General features: G+C 39.1%; 1 protein-coding gene across 3 annotated transcripts in view; it reads right to left on the bottom strand.

The window, feature by feature from the left end:
* The window catches only part of ATG7 (autophagy related 7), a 269,209-nt gene that overhangs the window by 186,099 nt on the left and 58,176 nt on the right, over positions 1-24,934 (bottom strand). For all 3 annotated transcript variants that reach the window (XM_071222289.1, XM_053929529.2, XM_071222290.1), the window contains 5 exons: positions 20,002-20,090; positions 15,354-15,475; positions 10,657-10,747; positions 9,761-9,905; positions 1,016-1,174 (listed from right to left, as the gene is read on the bottom strand). In XM_071222289.1, the coding sequence (XP_071078390.1) occupies positions 1,016-1,174; positions 9,761-9,905; positions 10,657-10,747; positions 15,354-15,475; positions 20,002-20,090 (606 nt within the window). The remainder of the gene's footprint in view (positions 1-1,015; positions 1,175-9,760; positions 9,906-10,656; positions 10,748-15,353; positions 15,476-20,001; positions 20,091-24,934) is intronic.

The raw sequence follows: 24,934 nt of genomic DNA, 5'->3' as shown, positions 1-24,934 counted from the left end.
CTTCAGCCACCCTGGTTTTCCTTCAGTTACACAGAAGCACCATGCCACCCTTGGCAGACAGCTCTGTCATCCTCAGTCTAGCTAACTCCTCTCATCCTGTAAGACTTACTTTCCTCAAGGAAATCTAGTCTTGGTCAGGCCTTCCTGTTAAACATTCTCATGGCAACCGAGCTCTTGCTCCATGTACTTATTACAATTATAATATTTTGTGAAATTAGTTGTTAATGACTGTCTCCCCCACTAGACTATAAGCTCCAAATAAGGAAGAGGACACTTTGTCTTGTTCCCCAGTCCTGAGTACATAGTAGGCCTTAAATATTTTGATGAATGAGTAATAGAATAACAACAGATTAATAGAGGGGACTGAATTGCCTCACAGACAATAGCTAGGGTTTGGGCAAGCCAATATTTCAGGCCACAAATAAGTGGCAGAGCTCAGATTCAAAGCCAGGTCTGTCTGGATGGACCCTAAGGGGAGTCCATAACACTCTTTGGTGACAGACTGGATTATTCTTCTAGACTATGTACCTCCCTCTAATAGAATTATATGTCCACGCCCTTTGTCATGACTTTGCAGGACCTCTTACAAGGAAGGCAAAGTGTACTGACCGCCCCCATTGACTCCGGGTGTGGGCCTGTGATTTAACTTTGGTGACGGAGAGGGAGACCATTGCACAGCACCACTATCGAGCTAAGACTTGAAGAGATATAGGTGTGGAAAGTTTTCACCAACGCTTTTACACTTCCACCTTCTAACTTCATGTCAGATAACCTACAAAATATTTTTCATACACTCTTCATTTCATTTTTACAATAATGCATGAAGTTTTGTTTTGTGTTTTAATCCCCATCTCCAAGATGAGGAAACAGAAGCTCAGCCACATGATGAGAGCCTGGTGGCAAGGGATAACTGTCTGACTGTCTTTCACCAATACCATAGGGCCTCATTCCTCAAAACTTAAATGTTAAAGATATAGGAGACAACCTCTGACTTTACCAAACAGCATCAACATACCACTCCGGGAAATATCCTCTGGAGCCGGTCTGCTGCAGCCACGGCCTTGGGCTTGCCACCTGTTAGGCAATCTTCAAATTCGTAGAGGGGCTGCCTCACAGGATTGGAGTAGGAGATCTTGGCATTGTCCACAAATGTAATGTGTCTGACGCCCCACCCCTGCATGAAAACAAGACATCATTGTGTGTTTCTGGTGAACATTCACAGGGTGTCTTTCCTGAAATCCCTAAAAGGAGTTTTCTTTGGAGCAGCTTAGGAACCTCAAAATATAGGGAACTTCAGAAATTAAATTGTGCAAATTAAGTTTTTGATAAATAAATAGAATATCAACTTCCTTTAAAAGACAAAATAATTATATGTCCAGTGCCTGGTTTCCTGTAGTAATGGAATTAAGAAATGTCAGAGTGGCTCTAACAAATAATTCATTACTTTTGACAATAGCACCAGAGAAAGATTTGGAGGTGAGGCTCATAACAACTGTCTATGTTGCTGTCTTAAAGAATTAGCAACAGCCCCAAATGTCCTTGCTGTCCCTTGAGGAAAAATTAAGTATAAATAACAGCTCATCTTTGGACTCACTTAAAGCCTAAATTAACTCTTGGGAAAAATGACGTACATTTCCCACTAACACTGTAAAAGATTTTGTATTACTTCTCCAAGAGGCAAAAGCATAATTATCTGGAATGTAGGGGATGATTCTATATTCTCAGAAATAGTTTTCATGATTTCATGCACTTCAGTTACATCTCCTATAAAGTCTTATAGAATCACATAACTTTAAAGTTGGGTAGGGTCTCTAAAATCCATAGTCCAATTACTTGGTTTTACAGATATGGAAACTAAAGCCCAGAAAAGAAAAGTAACTCACTAAGGTCTCTAGTTAACTATGGGGAAGAAATGAGATCTGCAGAGTTGCAATCAAATGAAGATGCCTACTTTTCGGAGAATGAGGTGGGGTGTGTGTATTTCAGTAGATATAAATAAGCATAATTATCTAAGAGAAGCTCTGCCATGATTAACTATAAATCTAAGATTCTTCTCTCTCTCATTTCAATATACTTCTATTAGGGGCCTCAATTAGACTAATGATTCTAGGGGGACTATCAATGAAGACCCTAGATTTGTTTCTGGGGTTGAGAAAGACAGGCCAGAATCCATTCTTTCAAAAGCATAGTTTAGATTGGCTGTTTGTTTGGATGTCCACAGGTAACTCTTTGGCCTATTCACCCAGCTAAGTGATCTACTATGGACAGGGAAGAAAGGTATGGAAAACCCAGAAGTCACTTGTGCTTAGCTTAGGGATATTTATTTCTGAAGTATTTTTGCATTCCTTAAAGCAAGCTGAGTGGATAGCAAGGAAGGCAGTGTGGGAACATGCTGGGCAGTGGGAAGGAAGCTAGATAAATTACAAACACGACACAGGTTAGTCACATGCACGTAAACTTTCACACTTAACTTTTGGCTTCCTGGAATGCTACACAGTTTAAATGGTTAATCTGCAAAGATTAAAGAAAATTACAATACTCAATGCTGGTAAGGATGTGGTAGTGAAAAACCTGTTTTACTGGTTGAGAATGTAAATTGGGGTAATTTTTCTGGAAAGCAATTTGGTAATATTTCTAGAGTCTTTAAAATGTTCACACTTTTGACCTACTTCCAGCAATCTATCCCAGGAAATAATCTGAAACATTGACAGAGATGATATTACAAAGGTGTTCTTTGCAACATAATTTATAGTTACATAAAAATTTGTAAAAATTTACACTTACATAAAAATATCGGAACCAATGTTAATGCTTAATATTAGGGGAATGTCTCAGTAAATTATGTTCATCGTACAAGAAGGCATATTCTAAAGCCATTCAACAGTCCTAATAGACATCCTTTTTAATGACATGGGAAAGTTTTACAATGTTAATTAATGAAAGTAAAGGACATTATTATATATCACATGAGATTTTAAAATACATATTAAACAAGAGACCCAAGATGGTGGAGGAGTACGTAGAAGCTACATTAACCTCTTCCCCATACCAATCTGGAATTACAACTAAACTGTAGAGAGATCATCCTGAATAACCAACTGAACACTAGCTGGAAAGAAGCCTTATAACCAAGGACAGATAGAAGAAACCACTTCACTACGATGAGACTGGTAGGGAGTGCAGAGGAGACGCAAGAGGGCTGCCTGGGCTCACATGGGTGGTAGCTGATGCTCTGGAGGGATATTTCAGTGGCCTGAGGGTTATCCCTGAGAAGTGTGGGATCTAGAACCCAAACTGGGATCCCTAGCATAAAGCATCAGAGCCAAAAAGGAACCCAGATAATATACAGCTGTGAAAAGCAGCAGGGTTTCTGTTTGCCAGAGAGATGGCTGGAGACACATTGTGGCTCTTAAAAGGCTAACACACAAATTCTCGTTTGCAACCACTTACTCTGGGCTCCAGCAGAGGGAAGACAAAGTGGACTAGAGATGCTTGAGGAGAGTCTGGGGTTGGTGGCTCTGGGGAGAGAACTGATGGAACAGCCACCAGGATCCTTGTGTTGAGTCATTCCCCATGCTGCAGAAGCCATTTTTCTTAGGCAGAGGACTCCAGTCTGAGAGGCATCAGCCTGAGGGACAGCAACAGCCCCACCCTGTGGAGCTTTAGCTGGGCTGCTGAGCACAGCTTGATTACATTAAAACCAATCACTTTAAGGCCTGATTAGTTTAAAGTAATGCGATGGAAAAAGATATTTCATGCAAATGGAAAAGTAGCAGTACTTATATCCAGCAAAGTAGACTTTAAAACCAAGGCTATAATAAGAGACAAAGAAGGACACTACATAATGATAAAGGGATCAATCCAACAGGAGGATATAACCCTCACAAACATTTATGCACCCAACACTGGAGCACCTACATATGTGAAGCAAATCTTGATGGACATATAGGGAGAGATCGACAGAAATACAATCATAGTCAGAAGTTTTAACACCCATTGACTTCAATGGATAGATGTTCCAGGCAGAAAATCAAAAAGGAGACAGAGTCCTTAAATGACACACTAGATCAGATGGATTTAATTGGTACCTTCTGAGCATTTCATCCCAAAGTTGTAGAATATACATACTTTTCAAGTGCACATGGAACATTTTCTGGGAGAGACCACATGTTAGGACATGAAACAAGTCTCAATAAATTTAAGAAGGTTAAAATCATATCAAGCATCTTCTCTGACCACAATGCTATGAAACTATAAAAAAAAAACACACAAGAACACTGAAAAACATGCAAAGACATGGAAGCCTAATAACATGTTATTAAACAATGAATGGGTCAATAACAAGATCAAGGAAGAAATCAAAAGACACCATGAAATGCTGAAAATGAAGACTCAACAACCCAAAATCTGTGGGACACTGGGAAAGCAATCCTAAGAGAGAAATTCATAGCATTACAGGCCTTTCTCAAAAAACAAGAAAAAGCTCAAATAAAGTATAACTCCGCACTTAAAGGAACTTGAAAAAGAACAACAAAGTCCAAAGTGAGTAGAAGGAAGGAAATAATAAAGATCAGAGCAGAAATAAACAAAATAGAGTCCAAAAAATGATACAAAAGATCAATGAAAACAAGAGCTGGTTCTTCGAAAAGATAAACAAGATTGACAAACCTTTAACTAGACCCATCAAGGAAAAAAGAGAAAGGACCCAAGTAAATAAAATCATAAGTGAAAAGAAAATAACTAACATGGAAGAAATACAATGGATTGTAAGAAAATACTATGAACAACTATATATCAACAACCTGGACAACCTGAACAAAATGGATAAATTCCAAGAATAATATAATCTTCCAAATCTAAAACAGGAAGAATCCGAGAATCTGAATAGATGGATTACACCTAGTGAAATTGAAGCAGTAAACAAAAAACTCCCAACACACAAAAGCCCTGGAATGGGTGGCTGCACAGGTGAATTTTACCAAACATTCCAAGAAAAACACCCTTCCTTCTCAAACTGTTTTATAAAATTCAAGAGGAGGGAATGCTCCAAAACTCATTTTACCAGGCTAGCATTATCCTAATTCCAAAACCAGATAAAAATATTGCAAAGAAAGAAATTTATAGGCCAATATCCCTGATGAACATAGACGCTAAAATCCTTAACAAAATATTAGCAAACTGAATACAACAATGAACAAAAATAATATATAACATGATCAAGTGGGATTTATTCCAGGGTTGCAAGGTTGATACAACATTGGCAAATTATTAATGTAATTCATCACATAAACAAAATGAAGGATAAAAACCACTTGATCAAATCCAGCACCCATTTATTATCAAAACTCTCAGCCAAGTGGGAATAGAGGGAACATACCTGAACATAATAAAAGTCATATATGACAAACCACTGTCAGTATCATACTCAATGGGCAAAAACTACAAACGTTCCCCTTAAGATTGGGAACAAGACAGGGATGTCCGCTTTCACATCTTTTATTCAACAAAGTACTGGAAGTCCTAGCCACAGCAATCAGGTAAGAAATAAATGGCATCAAAATTGGAAAGGAAGCAGTAAAACTGTATTTGCAAATGACATGATACTGTACATAGAGAACCCCAAAGATTCTACCAAGAAACTACTAGAACTGATAAATGAATTCAACTAAGTAGCAAGATACAAAATTAATATCCAGCAATCACTTGCATTTTATATGCCAATAATAAACTAACAGAAAGGGAAATTAAGAAAACAACCCCATTCACAATTGCTACAAAAAGAATAAAATACCTAGGAATAAACCTAACCAAGGATGGTTAGGAATAAACCTATACTTGGAAAATTATAAGACACTAAAGAAAGAAATGGAAGAAGATACAAATAAGTGGAAGCACCTCCCATGGTCATGAATAGAATGAATTAGCTTCATTGACATGGCCATACTAGCCAAACTGATCTACAGATTCAATGAAATTTCTATCAAGATTCCAATGACATATTTCAAAGAACTAGAACAAATATTTCAAAAACTTATATGGAACCACAAAAGACCCCATGTAGCAACAGAGATCCTGAGAAAGAAGAACAAAGTTAGAGGAATCATGCTACCAAATATCAAACTATACTATAAGGCCAGAGTAATTGAAACAGCCTGGTACTGGCATAAAAACAGACACAGAGATCAATGGAACAGAATAGAAAGCCCAGAAGTAAACCCACACCTTTACAGTAAATTAATATTCAAAAAAGGAAGCAAGCACATACAAAGGGCTAAAGACAATTTACTCAATAAATTGTGTTGGCCCTAGAATGGTTATCTTTAATGATCCAACAAACAAGAAGTGCTGGCGAGGTTGTGGAGAAAAGGGAACGTTAGCGCACTGTTGGTGGGAATGCAGACTGGTGCAGCCACTGTGGAAAATAGTATGGAATTCCCTCAAAAAACTAAAAATGGAACTAGCAATTCCACTGCTGGAATTATATCCTAAGAAGCCTGAAACATCAATTCAAAAGAACCTATGCACCCCAATGTTAATAGCAGCACAATTTACAATAGCCAAGTGTTGGAAGTAACCTAAGTGCCCATCAGTAAGTGAGTGGATCAAAATCCCATGGTACACAATGGAATTCTACACAACAGAAAGAAAAAAGGAGCTCCTACCCTTTGCGACAGCATGGATGGAACTGGAGAGCATTATGCTAAGTGAAATAAGCCAGGCCATGAAAGACAAATATCATATGATCTCACCATTAACAGGAACCTACAAGCAAGAAAAGTATAGCCAAAGACACTGAAATCAACAAAACGAACAAGCAAGCAAAGTATAGCCAAAGACACTGAAAGTGAGAACAGGCTGACAGTAATCAGAGGGGAGAGGGAAGGGGATAATGGGGAAAAATGGGGAAGGACTTATAGGAACAATTATAAAGGACATATGGACAATAACAAAGGGGGGGTGGAAATGGGGGAGGGTGGTGGGGAGGGCTGGGGGAAAAAGGCAGAAAACTGTACTTGAACAACAATAAAAAAAAAACCATGGTACATTTACACAATGGAATACTACACAACAGAAAGAAATAAGGAGCTCCTACCCTTCACAACAGCATGGATGGATTTGGAGAGCATTATTTAAGTAAAACAAGTCAGGCCATGAAAGACAAATACCATATGATCTCACCTTTAAGTGAAACCTAATCAACAAAACAAACAAGCAGGCAAAATATAACCAGAGACATTGGAATAAAGAACAAACTGATAGTAACCAGAGGGGAGGTGGGAGGGGTAATAGGGGGAAAAGGAGGAAGAGTCATCAGGGAACACATATAAAGGACAGATGGACAAAGCCAAAGGGGGGGGGTAGAATCAAGGGTGGGAGGTGGGCATGGGTTAAGTGGGGGAGCGGTGGGGGGGAAATGGAGACAACTGTACTTAAACAACAATAAAAAAAAGAAAAAAATGGTGTTGGGAAAATTGGATGGATATGTGCAGAAAAATGGAATTAGACCACCTTCTTACACCACACACAAGAATAAATTCTAAATGTATCAAAGGCTTAAATATTAGACCCGAAACCATAAAAATACTAGAAGAAAACATAGGCAGCAAAATCTCAGACATTGCTCGTAGCAATTTTGACTGGATATATCTCCCCAGGCAAGGGAAACAAAAGAACAAATAAACAAATGGGACTACATCAAACTAAAAAGTTTTTGCACAACAAAGGAAATCATCAACAAAATAAGAAGACAACCCACAGAATGGGAGAATATATTCACCAATACATATGCTAAGGGGTTAATATCCAAAATTTATAGAGAATTTACAAATCTCAACACCAAAAAACCAACCCAATTGAAAAATGGGCAAAGGACCTGAATATACACTTCTCTAAAGAGGACATACAGATGGCCAACAGACATATGAGAAGATGCTCAGTGTCACTTATCATCAGAGAAATGCAAATTAAAACCACAATGAGATACCATCTCACACCTGTCAGAATGGCCTATCATCAATAAATCAAAAAACAAGTGCTGGTGAGGATGTGGAGAAAGGGGAACCCTTTTGCATTGTTGGTGGGAATGCAGATTGGAGCAGCTACTGTGGAAAGCAGTTTGCAGATACCTCAAAAAATTAAAAATACATCTGTCTTTTGATCCAGCAATCCCACTTCTGGGAATATATCTGAAGGAACCCAAAACACTAATTTAAAAGAACATAAGCACCCCTGTGTTCATTGCAGCTTCATTTACAATCACCAAGACATGGAAGCAGCCCAAGTGTCCATCAGTAGACGAGTGGATAAAACAACTATGGGACATTTACACAATGGATACTACTCGGCTGTAAGAAAGAAGAAAGTTTTACCCTTTGTGACAGTATGGGTGGGCCTGAAGAACATTATGCTATGTGAAATAAGCCAGTCAGAGAAAGACAAACACCATATGAATTCATTCATAATGTGGAATCTAATGAGCAAACTGAATTAACAAGGAAAATGGGGACAGACTCATAGGTGGAGAGCAGGATGACAGCGAGTGGGAGTCGGGGGAGGTGAGGAGTGCAGGGGGTGAGCAAAAACGTAAAAGGACTCATGAGCATGGACAACAGTGTGGTGATTGCTGGGGGAATGGGCATATAAAGGGACTAGATGGTAATGGGAAAAATATAATAAAGACTAAATCAAAAATAAAATAAAATATCTATTAAACACAACACTGAAAGGAAGTAAGTGAAAAAGTGGTAGGAAAATGAATATCTTTCCTGTTTTATTTTATAACTTTTACACAAGAGGGCTGTAAATCAGAAAGAAAAAAACTAATTAATCACAAAAAATTTAAAAACTTTGATATGGCTTAAATATACTTTAAATAAGTTGAGAAAACTTATTTGATTCATATAAGAGAAAAAAGTTAATATTCATAATAACAAGAACTCCAAATCAATAAAAAAGAAAAACCTTACACAACCTAAAGGACATGAATAGAAGATATAAACTTTACAAAAAAAGAAATAAAATTTAAGACTCACCCTCACTAACTAAAGAAATGCAAATAAAACATTCTGTTCCTCATGTTTCTAGGGGCACAGACTAGTATGTTTTTGGAAGATAATTTAGTTTGGGAAGAAGAAAAAAATATATATCATAGCAGTTCTACTACCAAGCAATTCTACTTCTAGGACTTTGCCCCAAAAGAAATAATCCTATGAATATGTAAAGATATAAATGTAAAAATGTTCATGTCATCAATACCTCTAAAAAAATATGTGACACTGATAAAATAAACTGAGGACACACTTTTACAGTAAAATATTATATATATATATAATATGGAATACATAGACACAATATTATCTTTACATTAAGTTAAAAATAAAAATATGTTATAGACAGTATACTATGATCCAATTTCACAACTATAAATACATAACAGCAAACATGATAAATGTCTATTTGTAAATGCCTATGAAGACCTAAGGGGCAGATATACTGCATGGTAATCTATAAAGTCTACTTAATTCTGGGAAATGTGACTTGGGATGGGGATGGAGGGAGACTTTGTGTTTCCACCTTATAATAAAAGCATGTACTCCTTTTATGAATAAAAATATATTGAAAAAAGAAAAAAGGAAAGGAGAGAGAGGGAAAAAAGGAAGGCGGGGGAGAGGAGAAGAGGCATCTGGGAGATGGAAGGCAATCAGATATAGTACAATGGGAAGAGAAGCCACAGCTTCCCACTGGGCCCCCACAAACTTACCATCAGTGTCCTAGCCACATTACAACCCAAGGTGCCAGCTCCAAGCAGCAGACATTTGGCAGACACAACTTTGTCTAAGTCCAAAGTAGGCACCAATCTCCAACACATCAATTTGAGATTTAGATCCACTGATGACTCAGCTAACCTAGAAAATGAGAGAATTATTTATTTATTCAGTCAATCACTCATTTATGCCCCAATCTTGTCTTTTTTGGATAGAAAGTAGCTGTATGAGAAAAGAAAAAACAAATACTAAGGAAATTAGGATCAAAGGAAAATAAGATTAAGCTTGAGGGTGAGTAGGGAGGAAAAAGGTTGCTGTGCAGAATGCCATTGAACCCCTCTGCAATTGTTAGTGACAGGCCACGTATTTGATACTGAGCTCCTAGGGGCCGGATGAAAAGAGAAGTATGACTGGTGCTAGGAAGCACTGTGTCCATAAATAAAAGCACACCAGCTACTGGCTTAAGAGGAAAGTTTTTCCTAATACTGAAGACAGAGAAATTTCTTCCATGTCCCGCAATAAAGGGTACACTTATATTCTCCCTTAAATACAATATTGGTTTCCATGAAATATTTTTTATAATGTCCTTCAATGCAGGCTACTAGGACAAAATTAAAGGGCAATGAATAAAGGACTAAAACATGGTAAGATCTGAGAGTCTGAGCTTGAAGCAAGAACAAAATTTAGAAGGTCTAAGGTCTAGACTCTAGATGAACTGATAAACTGTGGGCCCTTCAGGATATCCATCATAAATATCCACAACCCAAACAACCAAGGTTAAATGAAGAGTTATGCGGCAAAGAACGCAATACTACTCATTATTCATGTGCATAGCACCCCTGGGCTAAACTGTGCAAAAGCTCCATTGGAGAAAACATCTTCCCAAATATACCTTTTAGGGTCCATGCATTCACTGAGGTTCACCATCCTCGGTCCCATGCCTCCTTTCTGGTTCTTTTCCCATCCAACTGCTTTGGGACAATCTTAAAGCAAATAAAACAATAAGTTTAATGAAGGAACAAATAAAAACAAATAAGTCATAGCAAGATGGCTCATACACTGATAAGCTTTTGGCTCACCTCTTTCTCGAAGAGGTTGTTAGGCCTGAATTTGCATCTACTTGCCTCAGTTACCTCCCCATCTTCCATGGCTACTAGGAATCTCGTTTAGAGGCCAGCAGACCAAGTACAGTGTTCCTGTAGAGGGGCTTCTGAAATAGCCTTTAAGTCTAGCCCAAGTTGCTTTGATTTCTGCAGTTACTGGAAGTTGCTTGAATAAAGACAGTCATATTTGGGATTGGTATAACCCTGTGAAAGGTTCTCCTAACAGGCTGCTATGATGGCAGTACAACTTCTGATGACGTTCCCAATGGGATATGAACAGTAGGTCCCTTCTGTTCCTCATCTTCATCGTGTCCCTCTGCTCAGCCACTCAACTCCATCATTGTGTATATCTATCTACCTGTGGGCAGATCACAGTCCAAGAGGACTGTCCCTCTGTTAAGCCGCCCTCCCCTTTAAGCTCATCCTTATCCATTCACTTTCCTCTTCCTTGACTTATCTCTTTTAACCTCTGCTCTGAGTGCCTCTATGACTCCAATTCTAACAGTTCTCAGTGTGTGCCCTGCATGATGCTCTGAGAAGATAAGGACCCTGTGGCTAATGAACCTGGCAAATCCCTGTAGACCCATTTCTACATTCCCTCTCCACTCCTTACCACCATCTAAGCCTCTGGAAGCCTACAGTACAGGAACCACTTTATCTGATTTGGCTTTGTGTGTCCCACACTTACCTGACCCTCAGTATCTCCTTCCCTCAGTGGTCAGGGAAATTCAGCTCTATTCTACTGTTGCAAATCCTCTTAAAAACATCAGTTACTTTGTACAACACTCTTGCTACCTCTTCACCTTAATGGAAACATGGCTTTCTTGGAGGAAGGCTGACAATGGGGTGCAGCCACTCTCTTATGCTCCTCACACCTCAGGATCTCAGTCCTTTCTCACTGAATCCCCTAAATTCACAATAAAGTCTCAATTCTTCACAGGGAATTCACCCAGCCACAACCCACCCTTCCAGCATCCGCTCCAGTGTCTGCCTTACATAAGTCTCTGAAAGAACCAAAACTCCTTGACTTAAGAGTTAAGATGTACAGGACTAATGGGAGAAATTTTGTTTGTTTCCAATTGAGCACTGTGTTCTTTGGCCATTCTCCAACTTTTAGATTTCTATCAATACCTCTATTTTTTCTTTCCTTGGGAGCTTTTTACCTTTTGACTTTTGTTTCTTTTAAAAATAATATTGCTTAATATAATGATGGAACCTAGAAGGTGTTGATTTTGTTTACACAATCTTTTCTTGTGAGAAGAAAAGACGGGGTAGGATGACCAATGGAAAACCTTGGGAGCAATTATCCTCGAAAGCTACTTGGGTGACAATTTGGCTGGGGCATCATTCACAGAAAGAAGCCAGAAAACAAATGTCCCTTCTCATTTTAACTCAGGTCTCAGGTGTGGTCCTATTTTTAATGTCATGAAAAATTAAAACTGATATAATAAATTTGAGTTCATAAAGAGGTTAAGACTTCAAAATTCTTTTTCAGGTAAAGCTCGGACTTTCTACTAAGTCATATTTTCTTACTATTCTTACATTAAATAAAAAGTGCTTCCCTAACACATGGCACAAGAAACTTGACAAGAACAGTCTAGTATTGTAATTCATAACTCCAGTCTAAGCTTTCTCTTGTTATATTGGGTTGGGGTTGGCCAAAAGTTCATTTAGTTTTTTCTGTACGATGGCTCTAGTAGGACTTAGTTATCTTTAACTTAATTTGAAACAATTTTGTTAGACTGCACTGTGACAGCTGTCATATCAGTATACATTTTTTAAAAAACTGATCAAAATTGGTGTATTTTTGTGTAGCCATTTTAATATTGAAGATGGAAGAATATATGCAACATTTTCAGTGTACTATGCTTTATTATTTCAAGAAAGGTAAAAAAAATTGTAATGCAAAAAAAAAAAAGATTTGTTCAGTGTATGGAGAAGGTGTGGTGACTGATCGAACATGTGAAAAGTGATTGGTACTATTTAGCCAAATACAAGTGGTTTACAAAGTTTCTTGGTACATTTTGGCCAAATAGTTCTTTGTTATGGGGCTGTCTTATGCTTTGGATGATGTTAAGCAGCGCCCCTGGCTTCTACCCACTAGAAGCCAATTGTGGGAGACAGCTGAATTACTCAATATATCCAAGTCAATCAAGTTACTGGTAAAAATGAAAAGTGTCTTTTATTTTACAAAGAAAACTAAATGGACTTTTTGGCCAACCCAATAAATAATCATAAGGCAAAACCAAAATATCATTTCAAATTAAAACATCTCAGTACTCAAAATACTGTAGCCATTTCTGAGAAAATTAGATACACTACTTTGACAATATTTAATCTATCATATCTGCCTCTTATAAGTCATACCCCAAATTAATGAGAAGATACTTTTTAGGGAAAACTTAGGACCTGTTTTCCCACAGTTGGGCAACCAGGAGGAGCACATCCAGGACAGGAATTAAAATGAGGGCTCTACCACTCTCGGCAGGGTCTGCTGCCTCCCTCTGTTGCTAGGATACTCTTTACATCAGCGATGGAGGGTGGGGGGCTTGGCCGAACCATGAGCAGCATAAAAAGACATGGGATACCTGTGATACTACTGCCATTGCAACTACGGGATATCTTAGAAATGCTAAAAAGTGCTGCCATTCTAATTAATACCTTTGGTTCACACGATGCTGTAGAATAACTCTTTAGAAAGGTTTTTTTATTACTAAGTTTAATTTACGGCTAAGGGGAGAATCTTTTCTCATGAAAAAAAGTTAAAGAAAATTTGCCTTTCCTAAACTAAATAATCTACACTCAACATCGAGCATTAAAAATTAAGATGGATTGAGGCATTATCAGACCATAGAAAAGCTGTTTCAAATGGAAAAGTACAGTGTTTCTTGAGTTTGCCAGCTTCATCAAGCATCAGCAATATTGGGAGTGGTGAGTTAAGAGTAATTCAATGACTTTACCTCAAAAATGGAAAGAAAAGTGCCTCCCCCAAGGGTGGTTGGCAGGATTAAGTGAGTTAAGTATGGAAGGTGCATGGAAGCCTGCCAGGGGTAGACCAGGCCTGCATTACTTGTTAGTTAACCTCATTCCCCTAGAACTATCCTCAAGTTGTGGCTTAATATTAACAAAGGTGTAACATCACATGGAAGCTATTTTAGAATGTGCCAGAAGAGGGTGCTAAGTCAAATGCAATATCTGAAGATAGCAGAGAGGCAATGGATTTCTTATGGCTCTGAAGTACCAAGTAAATAGCTTTCCCAATTGCCCAATCAGCACTTCTCTTTCAATCTTTCTGAGAAGTCTATTTAAGACGTTTCTCAGCGCCACAGCAAAGAATGACTGATAAAATGTCATCAGAGCCAATCCTGGATCCTTTTGACCTCTGCACTCTAGAAATACCATCTCAGAAGAAATTTTAACATTCCCCCCCTGCTCCCAATACTTACACACTTCAAGGCACATGACTTGTGGATCAAAGAAAGCAAAGTGCCTTGAAACTATGTGGGACACGGTGAGGAGCAAATGAAACAGTGTATATGAAAGTACTCTGGAAAGCATGTAAGTCACGAAAATCTGAGAGATCATTTTGGAGAATGCTGGGCTTAGTGTGATAGGAAATTAACATAAATCACCACTTATTAAAGCACCTGTAACATGCCAGACATTGTGTTCTGTCTTTTATATAGGACAGATTCCTCATAAGGAATACTCCAGGTGGTGGGTACTAACATTACCTTTATGTTTTCAAACTTCAGTATGTGTTCTATCTCTGTTACATGTATATAAACATAAATGTATGCACACACACATATATCTAAGTTTCCTAACTTAAGAAACGGGGGATAATAGCTGATGTCCACCACAGGACCAAATGAAAAATATGAAATGTGGAAAGAGACACAGCACTTTTGCTCATTGGTTTACTGCATGGAAAATGGTATCACACACAACTTTAAGTTTATAACAAATAAATGTGTCAGTACATTAATATTTCATTCTTCCTTTAAGAAGACTCAGGAATAAAGACTGTGTCTTAACCAAAAACAAAAACAAAACTGGGGGTGGGGGGATCATCCTCAAGATTGAAGAACCAGCCTGGAGGAAATTTCCTGGGGACAATATTTGCCTTGGTTCCTGTCAGCCTAGCAGAACTGCTCTCTGTTCAAGGGAGGTGATCGCATTGGCAAAGAGGTGGGAATTCCCCCCTCCCTCCCCCACCTCCTCCCTCCCTCACCTCCACCCTCCCCCTTGATTTTGTCCATGTGTTCTTTATAGTAGTTCCTGTGGAGAGATGGAGAGAAAAGGCATACAACTGTAATTGAATAACAATAACAATTTTTTTAAAATTAAAAAGAAAAATAAAGAGGTGGGAATTGTACTTTCCTATCTCTTCTGTTGCCATTGTAAAAGGATGAAAGGAAAGTTACACCTGATTAGGTTTCTGATAAATAATAATTATATGCATTCTCAGAGACCAGCAAATTACCTGGGCTAAATGCCATTTCTGGAAGCTTCACTTCGAAGATGATGCTGTGGGTGATGTCTCTAATGCCCTGCATGGTGCGGTCCCGGAAGCAGAGGACTTCAACAGACTGGAAACTACTACTCCTGGTGTCAGGCCCCATTTTTTTTAAAGGAAGAAAAAGAAAGAGGTCACATAAGAACTTCAGCAAACCCAGTAGGAGAGAGTGCAATTCATTCTAATGATGCCTCCTTGACACCCTGGGGGGATGGCCTTAACCTTTGGGAGATTCTGAACACACCCATGAATGCTTCCTTTGTTGCAGTGGTTAGAGGCGGAAGGCTAAATAGGCAATGATTTCTTTCTAGGTGAATTTTATATAATAACCACATTGCACAAAAATAATTCTGGCAAATGAATCTTAAATGTAGAAGGAAAAAAGCTCACAAGACATTAAAAAGAATGGCCAGGCAGGTTCTTCTGATGCCCTGTTCTCCATCTGAACTTACATTCTATGAAACCAACACAGACCAGGAGTCCCCAACCCCCAAGACCGTGGACCAGTACCTGTCCCGCAGCCTGTCAGGAACTGGGCCACAAGCAAAGCTCACCTGAGCTGGGCCTCCTGTGTTCTGCCCCTGGCCCCTTCAGTCTTCCGCAAAACCGGTCCATGGTGCCAAAAAGGTTGGGGACTGCTGTCTTAGAAGTAGGTAGGAAGCCCATTTGCACCATATAGACTGACCACCTGGATAAGTAAGTATTCTCCTTCTGGGGACAATCTATAACTTAGCTATCTTCATTTTTTAAAGTAAATATTTTTACTTAAGTAAAGCAGCCACAAAATCAACTACATAAATTTTATATATAAAGGAGCTTGTCTCATGGCTTCTCCCAGTTATTAACCACCTCTACAAAAGTAACTACTACTCTAATTTCTAAGTCCATACATGGCTTCTGCCTGTTTTGACCTTCACATAGATGGACCCGTAAGAGTATATATTCCTATATACAGCTTGTTTCACTAAACATTATGATTTTTAAACTCATCTATATTGATACATGGTAGTTCACTCAGATTCACCACATAGCATTCCATTGCAATGAATATACCACAATTCCTTTCATTTCATTGTTGAATGTCAGTTGGATTAAAAAAATTTTTTTCAAATTTATTCTTATTCTTTTTAAAATATGTATTTTATTGATTATGCTATTACAGTTGTCCCAATTTTTTCCCCTTTGCCCCCTTCCTCATAGTACCCCCCTGTCCACCAGCAATCCCCCCTTAGTTCACATCCATGGGTCATGCATATAAGTTCTTTGGCTTCTCCATTTTCTACACTGTTCTTAACAGCCCCCTGTCTATTCTGTACCTACCGGGTTGTGCTTCTTAATCCCTGCACCTTTCCCCCTATTCTCCCCCTTCCCCTTACCAACTGATAACCCTCCAAATGATCTCTCTATCTATGATTCTAATTCCTGTTCTGCTTGTTCCTGTTCTGCTCCTGTTTGCTTGTTTACTTAGTTTGTTTTTTTAGATTCAGTTGTTGATAGTTGTGAATTTGTTGACATTTTAATATTCATAGTTTTGATTTTTTAATTGAATAAGTCAATTAAAAAACATTTCATATAATAAGGACTTGGTGACAATGAATTCCTTTAGCTTTACCTTCCCTGGGAAGCACTTTATCTGCCCTTCCATTCTAAATGATAGCTTTGCTGGATAGAGTAATCTAGGTTGTAGGTCCTTGCTTTTCATCACTTTGAATACTTCTTGCCAGTCCCTTCTAGCCTGCAAAGTTTCTTTTGAGAAGTCAGCTGATAGTCTTATGGGAACTCCTTTGTAGGTAACTCTCTGCTTTTATCTTGTTGCTTTCAAGGTTCACTCTTAATCTATAACCTTTGGCATTTTAATTAGGATGTGTCTTGGTGTGGTCCTGTTTGGGTCCAACTTGTTTGGGATTCTCTGTGCTTCCTGGGCTTGTATGTCTATTTCCTTCACCAAATTAGGGAAGTTTTCTTTCATTATTTTTTCAAATAACTTTTCAATTTCTTGCTTTTCCTCTTCTCTTTCTGGCATCCCTGATTCAGATATTGGCACTTTTGGAGATGTCCCAGAGCCTTCTTATTCTGTCCTTGTTTTTTTAAATTCATGTTTCTTCATTTTATTCTGGTTGACTGTTTATTTCTTCCTTATGTTTCAAATCATTGATTCGAATCCTGGCTTTCTCCCCTTCACTACTGGTTTCATGTGGGTTTTTCTTTATTTCACATAGTGTAGCCTTCATTGCTTCCCTTATGCTTTTGCTATACTCGATGAGTTCTCTGAGCATCCTTATCATCAGTGTTTTAAACTCTGCATCTGATGGGTAAGCTACCTCCGTTTCATTTTGTTCTTTTGGGGGGGTTTTGTTCTGTTCTTTCATTTGGGTCATATTTCTTTGTCTTCTCAATTTGGCAGCCTCCCTGTTTCTGGGTATTAGGTAGAGCTGCTTTGACTCCCTATTGTAGAAAAGGCACCTGTAAATTATGTGGGGCAGAGCCTTAGGTAATTGTCAGGGCAAGGCAACCCACTTTACCACTTTGTGGCTCTGTGTGGGGAGAGGGCTCAGAGAGGGGGTAATGCCATTGCCTAGTTTCTGGAGGTCTGCCTGGCACTTACCCCATTTCCAGTCACTTCACCTACTTCCTGTATACAACTGGTGCCATTCCAGCTGTTGCTCTGGTGGTGAATCCCAGAGTAGGTGGGTTTGCATATATTCTAAGTCTGTGCGGGCCCTTTAAAACAGAGTTTCCTGAAAATCTGGCAGTTTCTTTTGCTGCCCTAACCCCCACTGGTTCTTACAGCCATAAGTTATAGGGATTTATCCTCCTGGCACTGGGACCCTGCCTGGGCTGTGCAGTCTGGCCTGGGGCTGGGATTGCTCACTCCCAAGGTATCCTGCCCAATTTTTATCCACCATACATGAATGTGAGACTGTTCTGCTGCTGCCACTGTATCTTCACAGAATCTCTGTGATTCTGCCCCTCCTACCAGTCTGGATGAATGTGGTTTCTTTAAATCCTTGGTTGTTGGACTTCCATACAGCTCAATTTTCTGATGCTTCTGGGTGTTACCTGTTTTGAGATGTAGTTTTAATTTTTTCCATGGTTGCATGAGGAGGTGAAGCATGTCTATCTACTACACCTCCATCTTGACAGGAAGTCTGTCATCTGGGTTATTTCCAGTTTGGGGTTGCTAAGAATAATGCTGCTATAAACATTCCTGTATATGTGTTTTGCTTGAATCTGAGTGAACATTTATGTGCAATATATACCTTAAAGTGGAACTGCTGAGCTATAGATATTAACTTTGACAGATACTGCCAGTTTTCCAGTAGTTTGAGAGTTTCGGTTGCTCCCCATCTTCTACAACACTTGGTATTGTCATTTATGAAGTCATGCTGGTGGGATGTAGCAGTATCTCATTATCGTATCTTATTTTCTCTATTAATGAGTAGTATTTCATTTTATTTAATTGATGACCAATGATGTTGAGCATCTTTTCAAATGTGCATTGGCCTTTTAGGTACCCTTTTAGTGTTTAAATTATTTTAGGTTTAGGACAAAAAGAGGCTGGGAGCAACAGGATAATCCTGTCTAAAAGCAAGCCAGACAGCTGAAGGGAGAAGAATTTCAGGATCAGCACTTCACACTGGTCAGAATGGCCATCATAAACAAATCAACAAACAAGGGTTGGAGCAGATGTGGAGAAAAGAGAACCCTAGTGCACTGTTGGTGGGAATGCAGACTGGTGAGGCCACTGTGGAAAACAGTATGGAATTTCCTCAGAAAACTAAAAATGGAACTGCCTTTCGACCCAGCAATTCCACTGCTGGGATTATACCCTAAGAACCCTGAAACACCAATCCAAAAGAACCTATGCACTCAATGTTCATAGCAGCACAAATTACAATAGCCAAGTGCTGGAAGCAACCTAAGTGCCCATCAGTAAATAAGTGAATCAAAAAACCATGGTGCATTTACACAATGGAATACTACACAGCAGAGAGAAAGAAGGAGCTCCTACCCTTTGCAACAGCATGGATGGAACTGGAGAGCATTATGCTAAGTGAAATAAGCCAGGCCGTGAGGGACAAATACCATACGATCTCACCTTTAACTGGAACATAATCAACAAAACAAACAAGCAAGCAAAATATAACCAGATACATTGAAATTAAGAACAATCTGACAGTAACCAGAGGGGAGGTGGGAGGGAGTAATGGGGGGAAGGGTTTTCAGAACCTACTATAAAGGACACATGGACAAAACCAAGGGGGAAGATGGAAGCAAGGGAGGAAGGTGGGTTTGGCTGGGGTGAGGGGAGTGGTGGGGGGAAATGCAGACAACTGTAATTGAACAACAATAAAATAATTTTTTAAAAAAAGTATTTCAGGGTCAGGACCTCTGACTACTTGCTTTGTTGTATTCTAAAATATTTAGTACAGTATGGTCACAGTCTGCAACCCTGTAACAGACCCACTTAGGGATTCACCACTGATGGAAATTGGACCATAACTGATTTAATTGACATCATCTGGTTTCTGTGCCAGAAATGAAAAAATGCAGATATAAGCAGACACATTGTCAAAAACATACAAACAGACACACACACACATAAATACCATACCATCTGTGAGCTGCTAGCACCAAAAAATTCCTCAAAGGCCATCCGGGGTATTGGGCTAAGTTACAGGGGTCGTATACACCAATTGTTATCTGTGAACAGAAAAGACTTTCTGAGTGGGTCAAGTGTCATACCAGATTCACAATATAGATAAAGCTAATAGTTCCTCTTCCCCTTTTATGCTGTTCTGTAAAAGCATTACAATTAGACACTTGGTGAAGGACAAAAGGGAAGAGAAGAAAGCAAAATAATGTAGGTACAGATGACAGAACTGCCTGATGGCAGAGCTGTCAAATTCTTCTCTGTACCTCGCACTGGGCTTGGCAGAGAGCAGGAACTAGATACATTTAAAAGAAAGAAAGATTGAAAGGAAGACAGGAGGAGGGAGAGAGAAGGAGGGAGGGAAGAACTGTCAACTGTCAGGGCTCACATAGAGGAAATCCTCTCTTAAAGAGATAATCTGTGAAAATTACTAATTTTTATATAATGAGAAAAATCAAAGCGCCACTGCCATTGTACATCTATGGTCAGATCAAATTAAAAAGCCAGATGCCCTTGATCGCTGACGTGTTTCCTCCCACTCCATCCCATTCCAACACCCACAACTCTGACCTCTGTCTGGAAAACTTTACTCAAATACCATTTCTTCAGTGATGACTCCCTTTGACTGACGTAGTCCCTCTGTTCTCTCTGCCTCCAGAACATTTTGTATATTATATATAACATATTCCCTTATTGGGTCTCCTTTCTCTCAAAAGACAATGAGTACTGAGCACTTAGCTCTTGATTTCTAAATAACATTCTCTGATATAAAGAATCAGGACTCCTTGGACACATAGCTAGTTCTAGGGCTGAGGTAGGAAAAATAACAAGATGAACCCGGAGCATCTTATATATTAGAAAGTAAGGAAGTGCTCAACAAAGAGAAGGATGGGGGTTGTTAAGGTGACACTGGAGCCAATCGAAGAGCTCTCAATGGCCAAGATTGGACCAATATGGGCAAAAAAATAAAATTATATAGTATGGGGTATAACCCATAGTATAAAATAAATATCTATGAGTCCATTCTGATATAAGTAAATGGTGGGATAAATAAATATATAAAGGTAAAGGAACAAGTTTTCCTTACAGGAGATTTCCAAAATATATATGTAGATACTGCCCCCTCCAGCAGTAGAGCTTAATCCTTCTTCTCCTTATTGAGAGTGGCTGGAGTTAGTGAATCACATCCAAAAAAAATAGTAACTTTGCAGTGGAGAAATCTGGCATATACTACTTTAACCAAGTGATCAAGTTTAACATCACCCTGGATGCTATGTGGATACCAGATAACCCCTGATATAATGTGGTGAAAAGGGCACCTTACCTCAGCGATATTCTTTCCAAAAACCTATAATCCCAGTCTATCCTAAGATAAACCCAAATTAAGAAGTATTCTACCAAAACAACTGACCAGTACTCCTCAAAACTGTCAAGGTCATCAAAAACAAGGTCAGTCTGAGAAACTACTATAGACCAGAGGAGACTAAGGAGACCTGGCAAGAAAATGCAATGCAGCCTTCCAGAGTGGATCCCGGAACACAAGGAGGATGTTGTTGGAAAAACTGGTGAAATCTGAATAAGTCTAGAGTTTAGTTAATAATAATGTACTAATGTTAGTTCCTCAGTTTTGATAAAGGTACCATGGTAATTTAAGGTGATAACAGAAAAAAACTGAAAACAACGCGAAGGTATATGGGAACTCTCTGTACTACCTTTGCAACTTTTCTGTAAATCTAAAATTATTCCAAAATAAAAAGTTTATTTAAGAAAAACAGGACAATGAACATCTAGAGAAAAGGAATATCTTTTTTGTCTCTCCACGATTGGTTCATAGATACAAGCAGATCCTTAGTGAACATTTGTTGAATGATGAAAAAAGTTGGATGGTTGGCGCACTGATCAGATGGCTAAAGGATGGATGAATGATAGATGGAAGGATGAAAGGAAGGAGGTAGGAGAGATGGCTGGCAGTGAACCATAAGTTAACCTACAGGTGTCCTTTAGAGGTATACTCGTGGGTTAAATAGAAATGTGGCAGATAAACTTTTGGTTACTCTAGATCCAATTAGTTCTGCAAGTATGGGATCAACCCAAACACTTCTATTTATTTACCACAGTGCTGAACACTGTTTTCAGCCATAAAAAAGGTGCTAAACCAATATTCAGATTGAGACAAAACAGGAAGGAAGGAAGGAAGGAAAGAAGGAAGGAAGGAAGGAAGATGTACACCACCACCATCTAGAGAGAAACACTATTAACACCTTGGCGTATAACTTCCCTTAACTTTATTCTTTACATAGATATATTTTTATAATTACGACTTTTAAACAAAAATGGAATCATGCTATAAATACTGTTTATATCTCTCACTGTATTGTGAACTCTCTTCCATGCTAATAAATGTCATTCTACAACCACTGTCAGTAGTGGCTGAATGGCATTCCCTTATATTGATGTACCTCAACTTTTTCCATTTTCTATTGAAGGACAATTGAGTACCCTTCATCTATGCTCAATAAATCTCTGCAAAGTCTTATTACTGTCTTATCAGATAATTACCACATTATTTCAAAGATATGCTTTATGTCTAGATGCATTTTCATGTATTAAATGCAAATAGATTCTTATTTAATTCAATATAAACAGATTCATATGTATGGCCATCCTTTCAGAAAATACAGGGTATCATTATTTGAGATTTCCCTTTTCATGGGAAGATACAACATTAGCATCTAGGGAACTATTAAAAATGGGTTTACAGAGGCTGTTCTGAGTACTGCCCCTAACTTAATGTGTGGCCTAGGGAAAATCTGTCAGCTCCTCCAGGGCTCACTTTATCTGAATCATGGGAAAAGTAATAGTACCTACTTCATAGAGTTATAGTGAGGATTAAATGAGATGGTACTGAACATGAAAAGCGCTGCACATGTATATTGCTAGTAACATCATTATTAGTGACTCTGAATCTCCAGTGGTGAGACTAACCATCTGTATCTGTATAAAACGCCTGAGTAATTCTGATACAGTTGGTCCAGTTCCCAAACATGAATTTGTGAACTATTAGAGAAGGTGGTCTTATAGACAAAAGAATTTTTAAAAAACCTCTGCATTGGCTCCATGTCTTCCCAATGCTCCTCAAAATGCAGTAGCGTTGGTATCACCTGGGGGCATGTCCGCAATGCAGAATCTCAGCCCCTGTCCCCAGCCCTGCTAAATCCAGATCTGCACTTTAACAAGGACCCAGGTCATTCCCAGGCACACTGCACTTTGACAGTCACCACTCCATTCCACTCCTCAACCCTCTCTAGTGCTGGTTCTCACAATTGAATGTGTGTGGGAATCACCTGGGGAGCTTTAAAAATCCTGCTGCTTGGCTCTCACTTCCAGAGGTTCTGATTTCATCTGGGCACAACTTGAGCATTGGTTGTTTTGAAAGCTCGCCAGGTGATTCTAATGTGCAGCCAGGTTGCAAATCACTACTTGAGAGTCCACCATAGACCACCTGGGCAGTTCTTCAAACTTGTACCACACTGACCCAATCCCAGATCTTCCTAAGTGCATGTTCAGTGACCTCCCCATGTGAATCTTAGTTACACTATCCACCTACAGTCTATGAAGAAGAAAACAGATTCATACACAAACTTCTGGTCAAGATGGAGGCGTAGGTAAATACACTGTGCCTCCTCACACAACCAAAAGGACAACAAATTTAAAAACCAAAAACAGCCAGAAATGCCAGAAAATTGAACTGTATGGAAGTCCAACAACCAAGGTGTAAAGAAGAAACATTCATCCAGACTGGTAGGAGGGGCAGAGGCGGGCAGCTGGGGAAGAGACAGGCAGTCGGGGTGGAGAAGACTTGAGGCAAGGTGGTGGCTGGTGGAGCAGGTGGTCCCATATTTGCATGTGGATAAACCAGGAGGAACAACTGAGGAGTGAGACAGACCATGCAACCCAGGGTGCCAGCGTGGGGGAAATAAAGCCTCAAAACCTGACTGAAAAAACCTGTGGGGGTTGCAGCAGTGGGAGAAACTCCCAGCCTCACAGGAGAATTTGTTGGAGAGACCCACAGTGTCCTAGAACATACACAAAACCACCCATCTGGGAATCAGCACCACTAGGGCCCAATTTGCTTATGGGTAGTGGAGGAAATGACTGAAAGTCAGCCAAGAACCAAACAAGCAGCATCATTCTCTCTCTGATGCCTCCCCTACCTACAGCGCCACAATGCAGCCACATGGGTTGCCACACCCTAGTGAATACCTAAGGCTCTGCCCCTTACTGCTTAACAGGTGCACCAAGACAAAAAAATGGCCCAAGTGAAAGAACAGATTAAAGCTCCAGAAAAAATGCAACTAAGTGACGAAGAAATAGCCAACCTATCAGATGCATAGTTCAAAACACTGGTAATCAGGATGCTCACAGAAATGGTTGAATATGGTCGCAAAATTGAGGAAAAAGTGAAGGCAAACTGAAATAAAGGAAAACATACAGGGAACCAACAGTGAGGAGAAGGAAACTGGGACTCAAATCAACGGTTTGGAGCAGAAGGAAGAAATAAACATTCAACCAGAACAGAATGAAGAAACAAGAATTCAAAAAAATGAGGAGAGGCTTAGGAACCTCCAGAACAACTTTAAACGTTCCAACATCTGAATCATAGGGGTGCCAGAAAGAGAAGAGGAAGAGCAAGAAATTGAAACTTATTTGAAAAATAATAAAGGAGAACTTCCCTAATTTGGCAAAGGAAATAGAATTCCAGGAGGTCCAGGAAGCTCAGAGAGTCCCAAAGAAGCTGGATCCAAGGAGGAACACACCAAGGCACATCATAATTACATGAACCAAGATTAAAGATAAGGAGAGAATCTTAAAAGCATCAAGAGAAAAGGAGACA

Source organism: Desmodus rotundus, chromosome 8, assembly GCF_022682495.2.
Source record: "Desmodus rotundus isolate HL8 chromosome 8, HLdesRot8A.1, whole genome shotgun sequence".
NCBI classification, from domain to species: Eukaryota; Metazoa; Chordata; class Mammalia; order Chiroptera; family Phyllostomidae; genus Desmodus; species Desmodus rotundus.
Note: the sequence above shows the minus strand (reverse complement) of the source record. Positions and strands in the feature narration are given on the sequence as shown.